The sequence below is a fragment of the Gymnoscopelus braueri genome (genome assembly GCF_963280865.1).
Source record: "Gymnoscopelus braueri genome assembly, chromosome: 12".
Lineage (NCBI taxonomy): Eukaryota > Metazoa > Chordata > Actinopteri > Myctophiformes > Myctophidae > Gymnoscopelus > Gymnoscopelus braueri.
The window spans coordinates 43,832,388-43,849,887 of NC_137614.1; the positions used below are offsets into that span (position 1 = coordinate 43,832,388).

The following is a 17,500-nucleotide window of genomic DNA, read 5'->3' on the forward strand; positions in this document are numbered from 1 at the left end:
GTTGACATTTTGGGCTTATGGTGGCGCTATAGGAAATGCCATGGAGTCACTCAGATGGTCAGGGTTCATCGTCCAAGGATCATGAACGTGCACAGCAAGTTTGATGGCAATATGACAATTATATTTGGAGAAATCTAGTGCACACCAATCTGCTCATCGGGAGGAGTTAGGGGTTCAGTGTCTTTGCTCAAGGACACTTCGACACTAACCCAGGCGGAGCCCGGGGATCGATCCGGGAACCTTCCGTTCCCCAAGGGGCCGCTTTACTACGTGAGCCAATGCTGCCCCGTTCTCACCACCGTATAGGGTCCAGGCCAGGGACCCTCAGGGGTACCTTAGGGTGTTCCAGGGAGTCCCCAGCTAAATGATTAATAGTTAGGCATCAAAGGGACTCTGACTCCGAGTGAATGAATGGACACTCTTAGAGTTAAATGAACGCTGAGGATTTTACATTGTAGATTTCAGAGGTAAAAAAAAAAAAAATCAAATGGGGGTCCCGTGGCCTAATGCATATCAAACTGAGGGGTCCTTGAATTTAAAAACAGCTGGGAATCACTGCTCTCAGTCTACAACAATGTCATGACGGCAGGGCAGGGGATGGATTTGTCCTAGTATATCCCTGAACATGATGTAAGCAGCAAGGACTCTGATCTGGTGGGATCCGGTTAGTGCTTGCCCCCCAACCCCCCCCCCCTTGACACTTCCATTTGGTACAGGCCACAATGCTGTAACCCACTCATTCTCTGTCTGCGCCTAAGCTGCACAGAGAGAGAGAGAGAGAGAGAGAGAGAGAGAGAGAGAGAGAGGGAGAGAGAGAGAGAGATCAGTAATCCTCGAATGAAAGAGAGAGAACCTGGAGAGAGCAACAAGGAACCCAGTCACTAGTGGATGTAGGCTACAGTATATAGGAACAGCACATCTTACTACAGTAGATGTACTTGGTGCCAACATCTTCAGAGATGGCTGTCTACTGCACACACCAGCATCCTGCCCTGGAGACCTGACAGGCCACACACACATACACATACACACACGCACGCGCCACACACACACACACACACACATACATACACACACACACACACACACACACACACACACACACACACACACACACACACACACACACACACACACACACACACACACACACACACACACACACAAACGCATACACACGCGTACACACGCACACGCGCGCAGCTCACATTCCACACGCTGAGTGGATCATGTCTTCTGCTGGGTCGACTAACAACAACAAGCGACAGGCGTGTAAGTGTGTGACTCTCTTTATAACAACTTGTTTAATGTTTTAATTATGTCATTTTGTCTTCATAATTGGTTTGTAATAGTATTCTAATTTTGTCTCCGTAGGGAGTTGATTTAATTTGGGACAAACAATGTATCATATTTGAATGCTTTGTCTTCTTAATGAGTTGATCAAGTCAGTTGTTTACAACATTCAGTATAATTACTTTCTAAACAAACTGTTGTGTTCTGCATGCTCCAAACAAACTGACGCCTTGCTCTCATTATGTTGTAATTTACTGCCAGGTATTGTACAGTAATATTGCTATGGATGATTGTCAAATTGTCTCCAAGTTTAAAATGAATACTTTTGTACAGATCTCTCCTGGGTAACCAAGTTCGAATCCTACAAGATTCTACTCTGTTTCCATCACAGTCAGTCAGACTGCTGTAAGGCCTGTACTGTATATTTTTGTGATAAGACACCAAATTGGTTGTGTTTTTGAACATAATATACTTTACCCAGGAAAAGAGCCTACTCTGTGTAGCCATTATGGTGCGTGATATTATGTTTGTTTATATTGTAATGTGCAGTATATCAATGCAGGCAGAGCAGAAAGCAAAGCATGCTCTAAAGGCTTATTGTTTCATTAGGTTAATGGGAGCCATAAATACTGTAGTTAGGGCTTTTATATTGATCAGTTTGGCAAATCAGGTATAAACTCTCAACAAACTTTAAACACTAGTTACTTAATCGACCGGGGTCCCCCAGGGTTCTGGACTTGGCCCCCTCCTTTTCCCCCTCCAGAACAAATCTCTTCACCGAAAATAGCAGATCTACAAGCTCGAATGTGCGCCTACTTGCGTGGAAGGTTCGCCTATTATGACATGCCCAGAATAGGGACGTCTAGGGTTCATGTGGCTAACGTAATAAAGGCACTTTAGCCATTTTAAGCAACAACTGACAGAGGTGGGTTCTAATTACACCGAATTAATTGGATAACACTCTTTACCTCTGTCTGAGTAAAGCCTGATTTATACTTGTTTGTACAATGGTGCTGCATGGTGAAAATAGTCGGTTCAAAGGCGTTTAGAGGGTGGACACGTTAACAAGGTGGACGTGTTAACGAGGACCTGTCTGCCAGGAGAACAATTGGCTGACATCCCAATTTAACAGCTGACCTCAGCTCAGGAAATAACACGCTATTGTAGTTATTGAACAAGAGTCAAATGTGTGAGTGTGTGTGTGTGTGTGTGTGTGTGTGTGTGTGTGTGTGTGTGTGTGTGTGTGTGTGTGTGTGTGTGTGTGTGTGTGTGTGTGTGTGTGTGTGTGTGTGTGTGTGTGCGTGCGTGCGTGTGCGTGCGTGTGTGTGTGTGTGTGTGTATGCATGTTTCTGTCCCTATTTTGGACATGGCATTACTGTATGACTGCAAAAATATTTTCCAAAAATACAAATAAAAAAGGTAGAACATGTCATAGATTTTCATATAAATAAAAAACGTCAATGCAACACAATGCAATTTAAAAAGATTCTTTTTTTTTTTTAAGAGTTGTGAGCTTGTAGACAGGCTATTTTTTAACAGGGCTTAAGTGTTTAATAATGTGTGATGATGCATGGAGGTTAGAGCACTGTGAGGTCTGTGGAGACCCGCTATGATTGACCTTAATTGGCAGCAGTGAACAGGCTGGAGGTCGTTATGCCCTGGCTAGAGTGCTTTAATGGCTTTGGAAATGGGAAGGATCCCACTCACCTCTCCCTCTGTCTTTGACCCTATAGCTAGCAGGGGGTGCGGTGGGGAGGTCGGGGGGGGGGGGGGGGGGGGTGGGGGGGTCAGGTTATGAACATGGCCAGGAGGAGGTCATGGAGAGAGACTTGGTAGATCAAATGGAAGGCATGAAACATCATGTGACATGCGTTACATAACAGACAGCAGAGCAGAAATCACTGTCCTGCCCTATCCTGCTGGCTGCTGGTGTGTGTGTGTGTGTGTGTGTGTGTGTGTGTGTGTGTGTGTGTGTGTGTGTGTGTGTGTGTGTGTGTGTGTGTAATGGGGGGTTGCAGCTGGAGGTGTGACAGCATGGATGGATGCTGTGGTCGGTACGGGGGGCAGACCATCGGCATGACAAATGACCATTGAGGTTCCACTGTCATAATGTCATACAATGCGCCGTGTGATAATAATACGTGGAAGTGTGTGTGTGTGTGTGTGTGTGTGTGTGTGTGTGTGTGTGTGTGTGTGTGTGTGTGTGTGTGTGTGTGTGTGCGCGGTGCAGGCTGTTGTGGTGCAGTGATCTCACACTCATGAATGATTTACGCGGGGCGGACCGTTGTGGTGGAGAGAGGCGAGAACAGGAGAGGGACGGCGTGTGTAAACGATAGCAGCAGCAGTACCTGCAGACTGCTGAGAGCGGGGCCACGCTATAGCCCACTGCAATGGACCCCTGGGGGAATTAAGCCACTGCAGGACAGCGCGTGTGTGTGTGTGTGTGTGTGTGTGTGTGTGTGTGTGTGTGTGTGTGTGTGTACTTGTATTACTACAGTTGTGGGGACTAAACATCGCCACTCGTATAGTACAATTTGAGAAATAGACATAGTGAAGACCATTTTCCTGGTCCTCACAACAGAGCAATGCTTGTTTTATAGTAAGAAATACAGTATATATATATATTTGGAGGGTAAAGGTCATTACACACCGGCGATTATGCGAATATACGCAAAATTCGGACTCGTCCGAATAAATAAAAGACGCTTTTTCGCTCCGCGAAACTGATGTGGAAGCTTGCATTGACTTTATAAGGTTTTTTTAAAAAACGTATTATTCGCATTTTCGCCCCCGGTGTGTAAGGACCTTTAAGGCGGTTACACACCGGCGAATGTGCGAATATACGCAAAATTCGGACTCGTTCCGAATAATTAAAAGACGCTTTTTCGCTTCGCTTTTCCGCTTTTTCGCGCCATGTACGCTTGCATTGACTTTATAAGGTTTTAAAAAAAAGCATATTATTCGCACGAAAAAATCGCCCCGGTGTGTAAGGACCTTTAGGCTTACAATTAGGAAAAGATTAAGGTTAGTGTTAGGATTAAGATTAGACTTTTAGATTTAGGTTTACTTATGTATACTTATGTTATACTTAATATGTTCAACTTTGTTGTTTGACAGTAGGCCTATTGCGCAAAGGTAGCAACCCCTGCCAACCCAAAGTGCAGTAACTGCGGGGGAAAAATCACTGAAAAATTGGTTTAAAAGTGATTCAACTGGTCAGCCAAATGAGATATCGGCATATAAGTGATTTTACAATAAATGTACATGTGTTATTGTTCATCCCCCAAAATCAAGAAGGCTAATTTGACCTTTGGGATACACAAATAAGTGGGTGTGTCCAAAAACGTAGTTACTGCACTTTGGCTTGGCAGAGCTGATCAACTATTGCTGACATGCAAGTATGTCTGTGGGTTTTAGAAATATTTATCCAATGAAAAGTATTAACAAGAGCTTGTGACTAAATAATAATTAAAATGGATCCATTGTTGCACACTATCTTTTTCCTGAAAAGTAATTGTTTTGGACATACAAGGTTTCCACCCGACAGAGACGATATGATTGACCTGGTTCTGTCTGCCTTTATTTCTGTCTGTCTGTCTGCAAATCCCTCCACAGTCCACACACACACACACACGCACACGCACACGCTCACGCTCACGCTCACACACACACACACACACACACACACACACACACACACACACACACACACACACACACACACACACACACACTTTCTCTCTGAAAAAAGAAAAGACGATCATGGGATTTCTTCCCATTTGCCACAAGGGGATTGACCGGGGACCCATGTGACCATCATCATGTGACCATGTGACGGCCTGCTGCCAGCCTGAACTTCAATAGGAACGTTTGTTGTGCAGTGGTGGAAAAAGTACTCACATTTTATACTTAAGTAAAAGTATCAATACTGCAATGTAGAAACACTCTGTTACAAGTCAAAGTGCGGAATTGAAAATGTACCGTACTTGAGTAAAAGTACAACAATAGTATCAAAATATACTTAAAGTACAAAAGTATAAGTACTCATTATGCAGTATGTCCCATTTTGCAAGTTTTCAAATGTATAAAATGATTATTATTTTTTTTTTAAATAGCAAATCTACAAGCTCACAATGCGTCGAGTCGCGACGCATTGTGAGCTTGTAGATCTGCTATTTTCAAATGGCTGAAATGTATATACAGTAGGGCTGAAGTGGGTAATGTATGTTTTGTAATAATAATCAAAAATCTACAAAGTAACTAGTAACTAAAGTTTTCAAATAATTGTAGTGTAGTAAAAGTACAACATCTGTCTCTGAGATGTAAGTGGAGTAGAAGTACAAGTATTGAAAATTGGAAATACTCCAGTGTAGTAAAAGCACCTTACAAATTGTACTTAAGTACAGTACATGTACTTAGTTACTTTCCACCACTGTTGTTGTGTGACTGTGGCCTCTCGGCGCAGCAGCTCCCCAGGACTGTACTGTTTGATGTATTACTGCAGCATCACAGTGACATAGCAGGGCTGCTGGAGAGAGTGCATGCGTGTGTACATGGAGCATGTTTTTAAAAAAAAATGCTGAATCTGCACAAACAGCCCCGAAGGCAGGGAGGAAAGTGAATCACATGCAGAATGAATGTTGATTCAATATCAAGCAACAGCAAGAGAGACCAGCCAGCATACTGTACAGATCATTCTTACACACACTTAACATGTACGGTCAAGCAGCGGTTCTCAAAGTGGGGCCCCCAGGGGTCCTTGTGTGTTAAGGTGAGGATTTGACTGTGTGTGTATAGGGTTTCAGATCAGAAACACTAGCAGTGAAAGAATGAGCAGAGAGGAAGAACGTTTGGGGCGGTGGTTCCCAAAACGAAGCGCTACGTTGAGGCACACTGTGCCATGGGACAAGCCCAGCTGTGCCTTGGGATTTTATAATCCATTACACATTATTACATTTTGGAATATTTGTGACAGTATGAAGGTTTAAGTGATTAATCTTTTAATCTGGCTTTAGTAAATAAAAATAAAAAACGTGTTTACTGAGTGACAAGAGTGTTATAGACGTGTTATGGAGGCTATTTTGCACGGAAATTAATAAAGGTGTGCCTTGACATGTCAAGGCCAAAAGGATTGAGAACCACTGGTTTAGGTGCATCATCTAACCCACTGGGTTCTTCTCAGACTCCCATCACTCTGAAAGTGGACAGATGGAACTAAATGGACCTGTAACGGTCCATTTGGTTCCATTTGTACACTCTCAGGGTCACAGAGTAATACACCCTGATAGGGTCCCTGGCTGGACAACCACTTTGAGAACCATTGATCTACAAACCCCAGGCATGCAAACAGCCCCGAGGTGAAAAAGGTGACAACATGTTTTTTTTTTCGGGTCAGGTGTCACACAATTGCCCTATTTGGATTCAAAACGGCTATTGTAGCTGAAAAGCTACAAGTTTGCATGTCTGAAACCCATAAACTTCCATAAAAACACAACCGTGCTTCAGCTTCTCCGCTCACCTCTGACCCTGGGTTCTGCTTCCCCCCCCCATCCCAACATCAACCCCTGCATGGGGGCTGATCCTGGGCATGCAGGGGGGGAGGGTGGAAGAAGAATGGTGTAAGAAACAGATAGAGAATAAATGCCTGTGAATATGAAGGAGGAGAGGAGAGGAGAGGTTAGGAGAGGAGAGGAGATGAGAGGAAGAAGCATGGGGTAGGAAGGAAAGGAAAATAAAAGAAAACAAAGAGACACTTGTTTCCTACGAGCTGTCGCCCTTGAAATAGCCTCCCTCTTCGCTACACCCTCTTTATGGGTTTATCTGAAGCCAAATGAAATAACTACACAATGAGATGCATTTAAGTCTCTGCTGTCGCGTATTTATCTGTGTAACGTTATAGTAAACGAAAGACAATCGGATCCCAAAACACACAAAGCCTTCGTCTCATATCACTGACATTGGGGCTCAGTACAGTTCAGGTTGCATGAGCCCTCTACCTGCTTTTTTTCTTTAAACGTGCACAATGTATCCATTCTTCTTTCCTTCCTTTCTTTCTGCACAATCATTCTTTCTACTCGCACGCACGCATGCACACACACACACACACGCGCGCGCGCGCGCGCGCACGCGCACACGCACGCACACGCACACGCACACGCACGCACACGCACACACACACACACACACACACACACACACACACACACACTTTGACAGGCAGCAGGCTGCACAGTCATGCTAGATAGTATTAGGTGGTGTAGTAGTGTAGGTCCGTGGTTAAAAGGATGATGACAGCGTTATATAAGAAGAGAAGAGAGATGGCTGTAGGTAATTATGCGTTGGTGTGTGCTGAGATGTCACAGGGACTGAGGTGTGAGACAATAACGATTCCAGCCAGGAGGCATTATAGTCGATATTGTCTGATGAGTGATGATGAATGATCATTATCACTCTTTTTTTTTTCATCAAGCACTTGTTGAAACAGCAAGATAAAATACAGCCATAAGTAGAGTAAAAATCAAAGGATAATATTAATATATTGAATTAATTAATATATCACTAGAATAATCAGCTTCAATCATCATCAATTCAAACTAATTAAGACATACAAGAAAAGGTATACAAGGACTTAGATGTGGATATAAGAGGCAATGAAAACTGAAGATGTTGGAAGGAGCAGCTTAAAAGCATAGTTCACCCCCCAAAAAATAAGCTACTTTTTTTCTATCCATTAGGCAGCGGTTCCGGTAGGAGACACAAAGGAGACTATTTGTCTCTCCTACCAGAACCGCTGCCGGTCATAAAATTATTGGCTTAGGAATGCAACAAAACCAAAAGAATATCCATGAATTCAATTCTCCATGGGGTGACTAATCGATAGAAAAAAAAGAAATTTTGCGGGTGAACTATCCCTTGAAGTAAACAATGTGCAGAATTTGAATCAACAGCAAGAGAACAGGAGGATGAAGGGGGCTTGGGAGCAGGGTCTGAAATGTCACAATTTTATGGTCAGACTGGAAATTCTGTTATATCGACATGATTCAGAGAAAAAATAAATCACCAGATCGAGTGTGTGTCCCGCGTGACCAGGACCAGTAACAGACTGAACAAGATTAAAAGAGTTTAATAAAATCTGTTGCTAAAACAGATGAAGAGGGGCAGCAAATATGGCTGATAAAATCACCAACAATAAGAACTAGGGAATTGGGGCATATGACTGATTAAACTTCTATAAAACCTGAGCAAAATGTGGGCAGGAGGAGTAGGACTGCCTTCAAGTGAAAACTAAAGTGAAACTGAAATCAAACTGCATCTCTCTCTCTCTCTCTCTCTCTCTCTCTCTCTCTCTCTCTCTCTCTCTCTCTCTCTCTCTCTCTCTCTCTCTCTCTCTGACAAAACAACATGTATGATGTGGTGTCTATTGGATATACAGAGTTTCCCACCAGAAGTGCCACTTCAACACATAATGTTAATATTGGAAATGTGGATGGACCACAAATTTGCCTAGAAACCAGCCTGGAAAATAGCCTGATAACCAGACGAGACAGGCTAGTCTGACAAAGTCTGTCTGTCTGTCTGTCTGTCTGTCTGTCTGTCTGTCTGTATGTCTGTCTGTCTGTCTGTCTGTCTGTCTGTCTGTCTGTCTGTCTGTCTGTCTGTCTGTCTGTCTGTCTGTCTGTCTGTCTGTCTGTCTGTCTGTCTGTCTGTCTGTCTGTCTGTCTGTCTGTCTCTGGCCTTGAAGTTTGCGAGATTAGCTGCGGGCAATCTGGGAATCCATTCAGTAAAGAAAAGGAAGAGTTTTTTTTCCCCCGTCGTGAGAGATTAGCTGCGGACAGACAGACATAGACAGACAGACAGACAGACAGACAGAGATAACGACTAAAAGAGTCTGAGTCTGTATAAGGTGTTATTTACAGTATTGTGTGAAATGCAGTCATTTGACAGAGCTTTGCTTCATGTCTGAGAACTGAATGGTTTGTAGTCTCCCCAGCCATGTAATCAATTTCAATTCACAATTCAGGAGTTTAGCAGACGATCCTATCCAGAGCAACAAAGTGCCTCTGTGCTACAAAGTAACCATCAAATCTATCATTTACTCTATCTCGTTAATCACTGTTCCAGTCTTGAAGGGTATTTCCAGTGGTTTAAAGACATCACACACAGAACTGTCACGATCTTGGCCTCTGCCCCTGCCATGTGTGCCCTTCCCATGTCATTTAGGCCCTTTCCTGTCCAGTGTGCCCTGCCCAAGACAAAAATTACAAGACTCACCATCTCCGGTCGACTTCCCGTATCTGCGTGAAGTGGGCGGACGCCTTTTTAGGAGACCGGAAGCAGGTTGGAGTCTATTAATTCCAATGGAAGAGTGAACGTGAACACAGCTTCTGAATGATTCTTTAGTTTAGCCCCATGGTCACTGAACTAAATATTGGACCCAATCGCCACAAACCACACCGTCCGTATATTCCCAAAATTTTCATACTAAAATGGCTTTTTTTCTGGAGCACGGTCACTCCATCCCCTCTCCTCTATGGACGTTGATTACCTAAAGTGGACTCACCTGCGAGTGCCAGCAGAGAGCTCCAGAGACTTAAAGACTGGCTGCCAGAAAATTTACTTTGTGCAAGTTCATTTCAAAGGTTGAACACCTGTGTTGCCTGTGAAGTTGCTTGTTAGTTAGGTTAAAGTGATGTTTAGTGTAGTCTTGTAGTCCAGGAGTAGTGTGTTTGTCTTGTGTGAGCTTGTGATGTGTTTGTAAAGTCACTGTTAATTGTCCTCCTTGGTTTCCTGCATTTGTCCTGAGTTGACTGCATTTGGGACCAAGAATACCACCTTTCCGTGACAAGAACAGATAAAAGTAGCTGTAAGACTCAGACTCAGGCCAGGCATAAATGCTTAAATTAACCCACCCTGCAGAAACAAATAACATGGTAACTGTCTGTCTTTTAACAGCCAACAGATATGCTGATGTGTATATTTTACCCACATCAGTGCTCAATGGAACCAAAACACACACTTGATTACATCTCACTTACACTAAAGTTACACTTATGTACACTGTATGTTTGTCTGACAACAGTGGCTTTAGTCGACTCGTCGCAGCTCTAAATCGTTGCTCTGACTCTGTCCCTGATTAACATTGATGTTGATATTTCTGAATTACATCGTGTCAGTCAGAGCCCTGGCTTGGCCTGCGGGTTCTAGCAATGCACCTGCTATCCTCAGATTAAAGAAATAATGTCCAGTTAAAGCATGAAAACAATTTAAGGCATAACAGATAATGATGGTTATATTGTTAGAATCCCATTTAGGCTGGATAATCAGAAAGGGGATTCATTTTAAATGTGTTTTCTTCCAAAATCACCCGCCGGGGGACATTTTTCCTCCCCTCTCCTGTATAGATTTTGTGAAGCTGCACGCACGGTATATCTGAAAAGATTCTTTTGGTACTAGCAGTGTTGTGTAAGCACATAGCTTCTGTCGTACCGTATTTGTCAAGTGTTGCATAAGAGGGCTTGCATGTCAAATACATTGACAATATAATTCTCTGAGAATGAGAGCTGCAGGGTGTGCAGACAAGAAGACCCATACCACTCCCCCTTCTCTCTGACCTTTCCTCCTGTGAACCTCTCTCATCATTAGTTCTTTTAATCCCATGCTTTTTCTCCCTCATTCCTCAAAGATCCCCTGCATACTCACAAAGCACAAGTCAGAATACACAGCTGGTCTCTGTTCCTTGGCCCACCTTAAATCCCTTTCATGTGATCATTCTTTCTTCCTTTCTTTTCCCTTCTTTTATTCTCAGCAGCCAAGTGAGATTTTTGGGTTAAATACCCACGAGACGAGAGTCGTACGTTCAACCATCCTGTGCCCGTGGTCGGTCTCCAGTTTTACACAATGCAGCACACAGTCAATGAATGATAATGAGTTGAAACGTTTACACAGAATTTAGTCCCATTCCAACTGTGACTCATGTTTAATCTGACTTTTATCTCATTATGTGGCCAGCTTTGAAGTCGGTCATAGCGAACTGAAGTTTGACATCACTGCCGCTAGAGGCCCCTATCTCCCTGGGTCACGGAATTATTTCTTTGATTGAAAATACCAAAGGGTCATCTTAGATTGTGTCATGTAAGAGGTGTGTTCCAAAAATAAACAAACCAGCCCCGCAATTTCACTCATATAGATATGAAGCATCAACTGACGGTGAAAAAGTACTAATTTATCCAAAGAGTAAGAAAATAAAAAACAATTCTCCAAACACAGACGATATCAAATGTAACTCAATAGGGGGGCACGGTGGCGCAGTCAGTAGCGCTGTCGCCTCACAGCTAGAAAGTCCTGGGTTCGATTACCACCGGGGGACGCTGTGGGCACGTTCTCTCCTCCGCGTCATCGGTGCCCAGGTGGGGTTGGCGAAAGGGCCTACTCCGTGTGGAGTTTGCATGTTCTCCCTGTGTCCCCTAGGGGAGGTATCCTCACAAAAAAACATGCAGTAATCCTGATCTCTATACTGCCTCCCCCTGGTCTGCCGGGGCGCCTGATGGAGGGGAAAGGAACTGGTTGGAATAACGTGTTCCTTCCACGCGCTACGTCCTACCGGGGAAACTCCCCCCTGTCAGGTGATAAGAAGTGGCCTGCTCACTCCTCATGCATTGAAGGAAGTGTGAGCTCAGTTAGGGGGTCTCGCCTGGCTGGCAGAGGGAGAGTAGCGCCCAGGATTACAGCTTAGGCAATTGGCACTGGGTGAAAAAATGTGTTACAAAAACCAGCTTTTCTGCTGGATGGTAGAAAAGTCACAAGTTGTGAGGAAGGCGAGCAGGTTCATATTGTAAATGTTGTTCTCCTACGCAGATGCAGACAGATGGAGACATGCCGGCAGTGAGGGGAGCAGAGCCTGTGCGTGGGTTGGTTGTATCCACATTCTCTCTCAACTACGTTTCAATTTTTAAGAAAGAAAGCTAGAGTGGCAGAATCAGAGATTAAGTGAATATGAAGAGTGTAACACAGAGAGAGGGGGGAGAGAGCAAACGAGAGACAGAAAGAGAGAGAGAGAGAGAGAGAGAGAGAGTGAGTGTGTCTCAAAGGAGATATACCCATTGATCCAGTGCCTGAGCTCAGGGAAAAGGGTTTAGTTTACATAAAGTAAGCTGTGCAGCTTCATCATCAGAAGAAGAAACTTTGCTGCTTGTAGCATCCAAGACGAAACTCCTCTTTGGGACTCTGTGGTGTATCTGTATGTATGCCGACTGTTGTCTCAGCCAAACGCTGCCAGCATTCTGGAACAGTGACACACACACACTTGCACGCACGCACGCACGCAGGCACGCACGCACGCACACACGCACGCACGCACGCACGCACACACACACACACACACACACACACGCAACAGGCGTCTGAATCAACATCGAATGCTACCATGCGATGCTGTATAGTGTATACAGAGCAGACTGAATGATTGAATGTGTTCCCAACGGTTGGAATATGTGTCAAAGAGACTGAGCTTTTGAGTGCAAAGCGCCTCAAGGACTTTGGAGGATTGATTGACAAACAGCTCACAAGGCTTTGCTGGGAGATAGACAGTCACATACAGTATGTAGCCTTGTTGGGTTTCTTAGACGTGTGCACGCCCGTCTCCATCTCATTCCAATCGCACTGTAACGAAGCATTTGAGTTCGGTATGTCAATGTGTTGTGCTTGCATACACATACAAAACAAGGAGTTAACACACACACACACACGCTCGCACACACGCACGCACGCACGCGCGTGTGCGCACGCACACAGGTGACATGAAAGTGGTGTTATGCTCAAATTATTACAATTGCCAACCCTGTGCTACACGATAGCTAGAGTTATATTTAGAAAATGTTGCAATAACAATGTGTTAATACATTGATTCAACAGGGGGCCTCTATTTAATTTGACTGTGCATTTCTATGCCATGTCAAATGTCAGATTCAGAAATTGTGGGTTTAATGCCCTCTGCTGGTCTCAGAGTAGAACTGCACTGTTGACAACTGACACCTGTAGTGTTGGTTGCAGGTCACCAGACATTGATAGTTTTGTTTGCATGTGCCTTCTTTTGTCCTTTAGCAGAGACAAGCCACTGTCAGAGAGGGCGCTGGACAACAATGACTCCACCCAGCATCTCAAGCTGAGAGAGAGACAGCGTTTCTTCGAAGAAGTCTACCAGCGTGACACGGATGTCTATATCTCCTCTGCTCATCTGCAAATTGATAGCAGGAAACGTGAGTCACTGTACTCTCTTAGTTATAGCTTAGTCAGTCTCTAGCCTATGCTGAAATTCAACTCTTGAGCGACATTACATTTTTAGAAATGTGTTTGTATGCTGTCTATGAAATGAAACGTATTAGCCCATGCCATTACTTCAATACTTCTGAAACAACACCATGCCACAGAAAAGACAGGTAGAAATGGGTATTTGTACTGCCATCTAGTGTTTGATATGTTCACTCTGGGATCCACTATATGGCGTCACCCATTTCAGAATACCTCCTTGGATCGAAATTTGAACCCAAGAACAAAATGTTGCCGCCCAATGAAGGCGGCATCAATTTACATACACATTTCCATCCAACTTACAAACACACACCCATACACACAGGCAGCACCCATACACAAGTGTGCACACATGCACACTTTCACTAGTCTAGTGAAAGTCTTGAATGGTCTCTATAGTGACTAGTAGACCATACAAGAGCTACAACATGTCAATAAGGGGGCTACACAACACTTGACCTTTCACCCTCAGCGTCTTCACACTTGGACCTTTTCAGCCCCTGAAGTGGACTGAGACAATGACTCAGCACTTTCTTGTACACATATACCGTATATGAACACTCCGAAAGAACTCAGACTCCTCTGAAGTGAACCGTATACTCAGAGCACCCCAGGAGGTGGTCTGTCTGAGTATGGTTCACCTCAGAGTAGGCAGATCGCCTGCTGTGCCAACCCACTATATTGTGAACAGAAAGAGCACTCGGCCTCATCAGAGCTGAAGTTGAGCAGAAAGAGAGCTATTTTTCGCGCATACAGTACGTGAACACTACAAAAAGAACTCAGAACCTATCTAAAGGCAACCGTACTCAGACCAGCTCGGGAGGTGGTCTCAGTACATTACATTACATATTACATTGTAAACGCAAAGCGCTCCTGGTTCACTTCACCCACTGCCGTATTTTAGCCCTCTAAGACAGCGGTTCTCAACCTTTTTGGCAGGCGACCCCTAAAATAGACTACGTCCTTCCCAACTCATTGATCTAACAATATACAAGCACTGAACAAATGCGTGCATGGGGCGTGCGTGTGCGCACACTTACCAAACACGTGTGTGCACGCATACAGCCTGCTATAATTAATAACAATGATAGACTAAATAAAATAGTGAAAAAACGGACAACATTCAGTCGTATAGCAAATTCAACTGACTGCAACATAATTTCAATAATGTTATGGGTTAGTGGTGTTACACGGCATCCATTCATGTTTTATTCTGTGTTGAAATGTCCACACAGCGCCAATCGGTAGCATCTCATCCATGGAGGTGAACGTGGACATTCTGGAGCAGATGGACCTGATGGACCTCACTGACCAGGAGGCCCTGGACGTCTTCCTCAACTCTGGAGTGGATGACGAAGACGTGGCCTCCCCACTTCCAGGTAGATACTAGGGTTCTCTGAGAGTCACATGCCACCACTGAGCGTGAACGCTATGTTTTTAACTACCATTAACTTTTCACATAAACATTTCAGGCTGCAAATAACTACACGTGTTTCATCTGGTCGAAACTATAGATCCAGTAGATCCAATAACATATCACACAATGTAAAAAAAAAAAAAAAAGATTGATGAATAATGAAAAATTAATCTATTGGACCAGTTTTTAAAATTCATCACAAAAATCAAACAGTAAGATCTATTCCTGGAATCTTTTAAATGCATGTGAACGTTCTCCATTACTGTACCTGTTGTGCTGTCTCCCTAGTCTGCTCTTCAATAGGTAATGAATAGAAAAGCTGTGGGCCTATTAGCCGAGATCTTGCTTCTACCATTATGTCAACCTGTTATTGACAGTTTGTAAGCTTTGCACTGGTCCACATGATCCCATCTGAAATGACATCTGGCACCGTGCCAGTCAGGAGAGTTGACTCTGGAATAAAAGTCAAGTTTTTTTCTGTTTGATTAAAAGAAACAAGCAATTTGCTCTCTGTATGCATGTCATCCTCCTATTTACTCTGTCAGCTGTAGGGTGTGAATGCCATTATGACTCAATGTTAACAGGGATACCTGCAGGAGATTCATGAGAACATGGTGGCTCAAAGCTGTGGTTTTGGCCATACATCAGTGGATTTTCCAAAGATTTCACTTGCCCTCCGTTAACCCTCGCCAGGCTTAGGACTACGCCTCAGCGCTGACTGTCATCAATGATGCTGTTGTGTACAAACGTGTTCAGCAATGACCCAGAAATATCGAACCATGCTTGCCGCGACGCAACCCACTGTAGTATTTATTCAGAATTAATTGACAATTAGTTGTTCAACTGCTGACAACAGCCATGCTGTTAAATAATTAAAAAGCTAAAGAAAGGGATAAACCATTTGTGCGCACAGAACACATGTGATAAGAGTGAACACAGTTCACTCATGACAAATAAGCTTGTAAAATAATAATGTTTGGACCAAAACAAGGTCTTCAGGTATGTTTTTGTAAAGCCTACTCTTAAAAGTACATACATTCATGTAACACTTATCAGTAAATAAGATTTATTTAATAGTAAATTCTGTTTAGAAACATAGAAATTACTCAGTGCAGTTGACATTTTTTTTTGACAAAAATGCATAAACATGAGCATATATTTGTACATAATCTTTCAAAAGGTTAAAACACAAAACACTTGTGAGCTTATTTCCATTGCGGTGTGAACATGTAACTAAAAGTATTTTAGTAAAGTGTGGTTATTTTACTTGACTCATATAATTGCATTGCCATTCTGTAGGGTGGGTGATGGCTTACACACCTACCTGAGTCAAACTATAATTAGACTCTGAGCTAGGTGTGACTACACACCTGTTGTACCTGTGTGTGACTGTGTCCCTGAGTGTCGGAGGAACCCCAGTGAAGCCTCTGAGGTGGCATGTGATGATGTGTCAAAGGAACTGCTACACATTCCAAAGTCACAATTCCACAAGTCATTAGGGGTGCGTTCGGAAATACAGCACTGAGCGCACTGGCCAATACAAACTAATAGGCGAGTGCGCTCCGGTGCGCAATTTCCGAACGCACCCATAATAATATATTTCCTACAACCCAAGTTTGGCTCCCCACTCCTGACCCACAGTTTGTGCACCACTATTAAACAGTAACCTCATCAATGACAGCACTGAACTGAATCTGTTTGCGCTTCTCTGTCTTTGCAGACGTTGAAGACGAAGATGAGGAGGAGGACGACGAGGATGCTGAGGTCGTCTACAGGGAGTGTGCGACCATGAACAAGCAACACGAGGAGGGTCAACAGCAAGGGTCAAAGTCTCGCATGTCCTCCACCTCCTCGTCTGCCTCCAGCGACACCAGCGGCGGTGGAGCCCGCACCCCTGTCATACAGTCAGATGACGAGGACGTACACGTTGACACGCTGCTGACATCACTTCCTCTAACTGGGGACGAAGAGACGGAGGAAGAGGACGAGGAGAAATGCAAAGCAGCGTCCTCTAAATAAAGAGTGTACTTTAAAAGAGTGGGATATTGTAGGAAAATAAATCAAATCTCTCTCTCTCTCTCTCTCTCTCTCTCTCTCTATACCTCTCTACCTCTCTCTACCTCTCTCTCTCTCTCTCTCTCTCTCTCTCTCTCTCTCTCTCTCTCTCTACCTCTCTCTACCTCTCTCTCTCTTCATTTACATTCCTTTCCCATCAGTGGAAACCCTAGCATGGACGACTCATAATGTGGTTTGCTGTTTTCTCGATGCCTCAGTAAAATGTGTTGTGTTTGTTTTACCTAAACATCGACCGATAACTTACGATAGCACTGTCTGGACCTGTGGGACTTACCTGAACTGTAGCCTTTTGTTGTCTGTTGTTTAACAAACCTTTTTTCACTTTTGAGCTCGCAATTATAACTGGATAATAAACGAATGAACTCGCTCACATGTGCCTACATGCAGTGGCTGGAGTGACTGGATGTT

At 43.8% G+C, this 17,500-nt stretch overlaps 1 protein-coding gene across 2 annotated transcripts in view; it reads left to right on the forward strand.

Moving 5' to 3' along the window:
* Positions 1–865: 865 nt before the first annotated feature.
* LOC308097217 (dysbindin-like) overlaps positions 866–17,500 on the forward strand; it is a 17,701-nt gene continuing 1,066 nt past the window's right edge. The window contains exons 1-5 of one of the 2 annotated variants that reach the window (XM_080444877.1): positions 866–1,272; positions 12,148–12,192; positions 13,393–13,547; positions 14,835–14,978; positions 16,737–17,500. The exon at positions 16,737–17,500 is cut by the window's right edge and continues 1,066 nt beyond it. In XM_080444877.1, the coding sequence (XP_080301003.1) occupies positions 14,858–14,978; positions 16,737–17,035 (420 nt within the window). In that variant the 5' untranslated portion in view covers positions 866–1,272; positions 12,148–12,192; positions 13,393–13,547; positions 14,835–14,857 and the 3' untranslated portion in view covers positions 17,036–17,500. The remainder of the gene's footprint in view (positions 1,273–12,147; positions 12,193–13,392; positions 13,548–14,834; positions 14,979–16,736) is intronic. The other variant, XM_080444876.1, reaches the window with a different exon arrangement.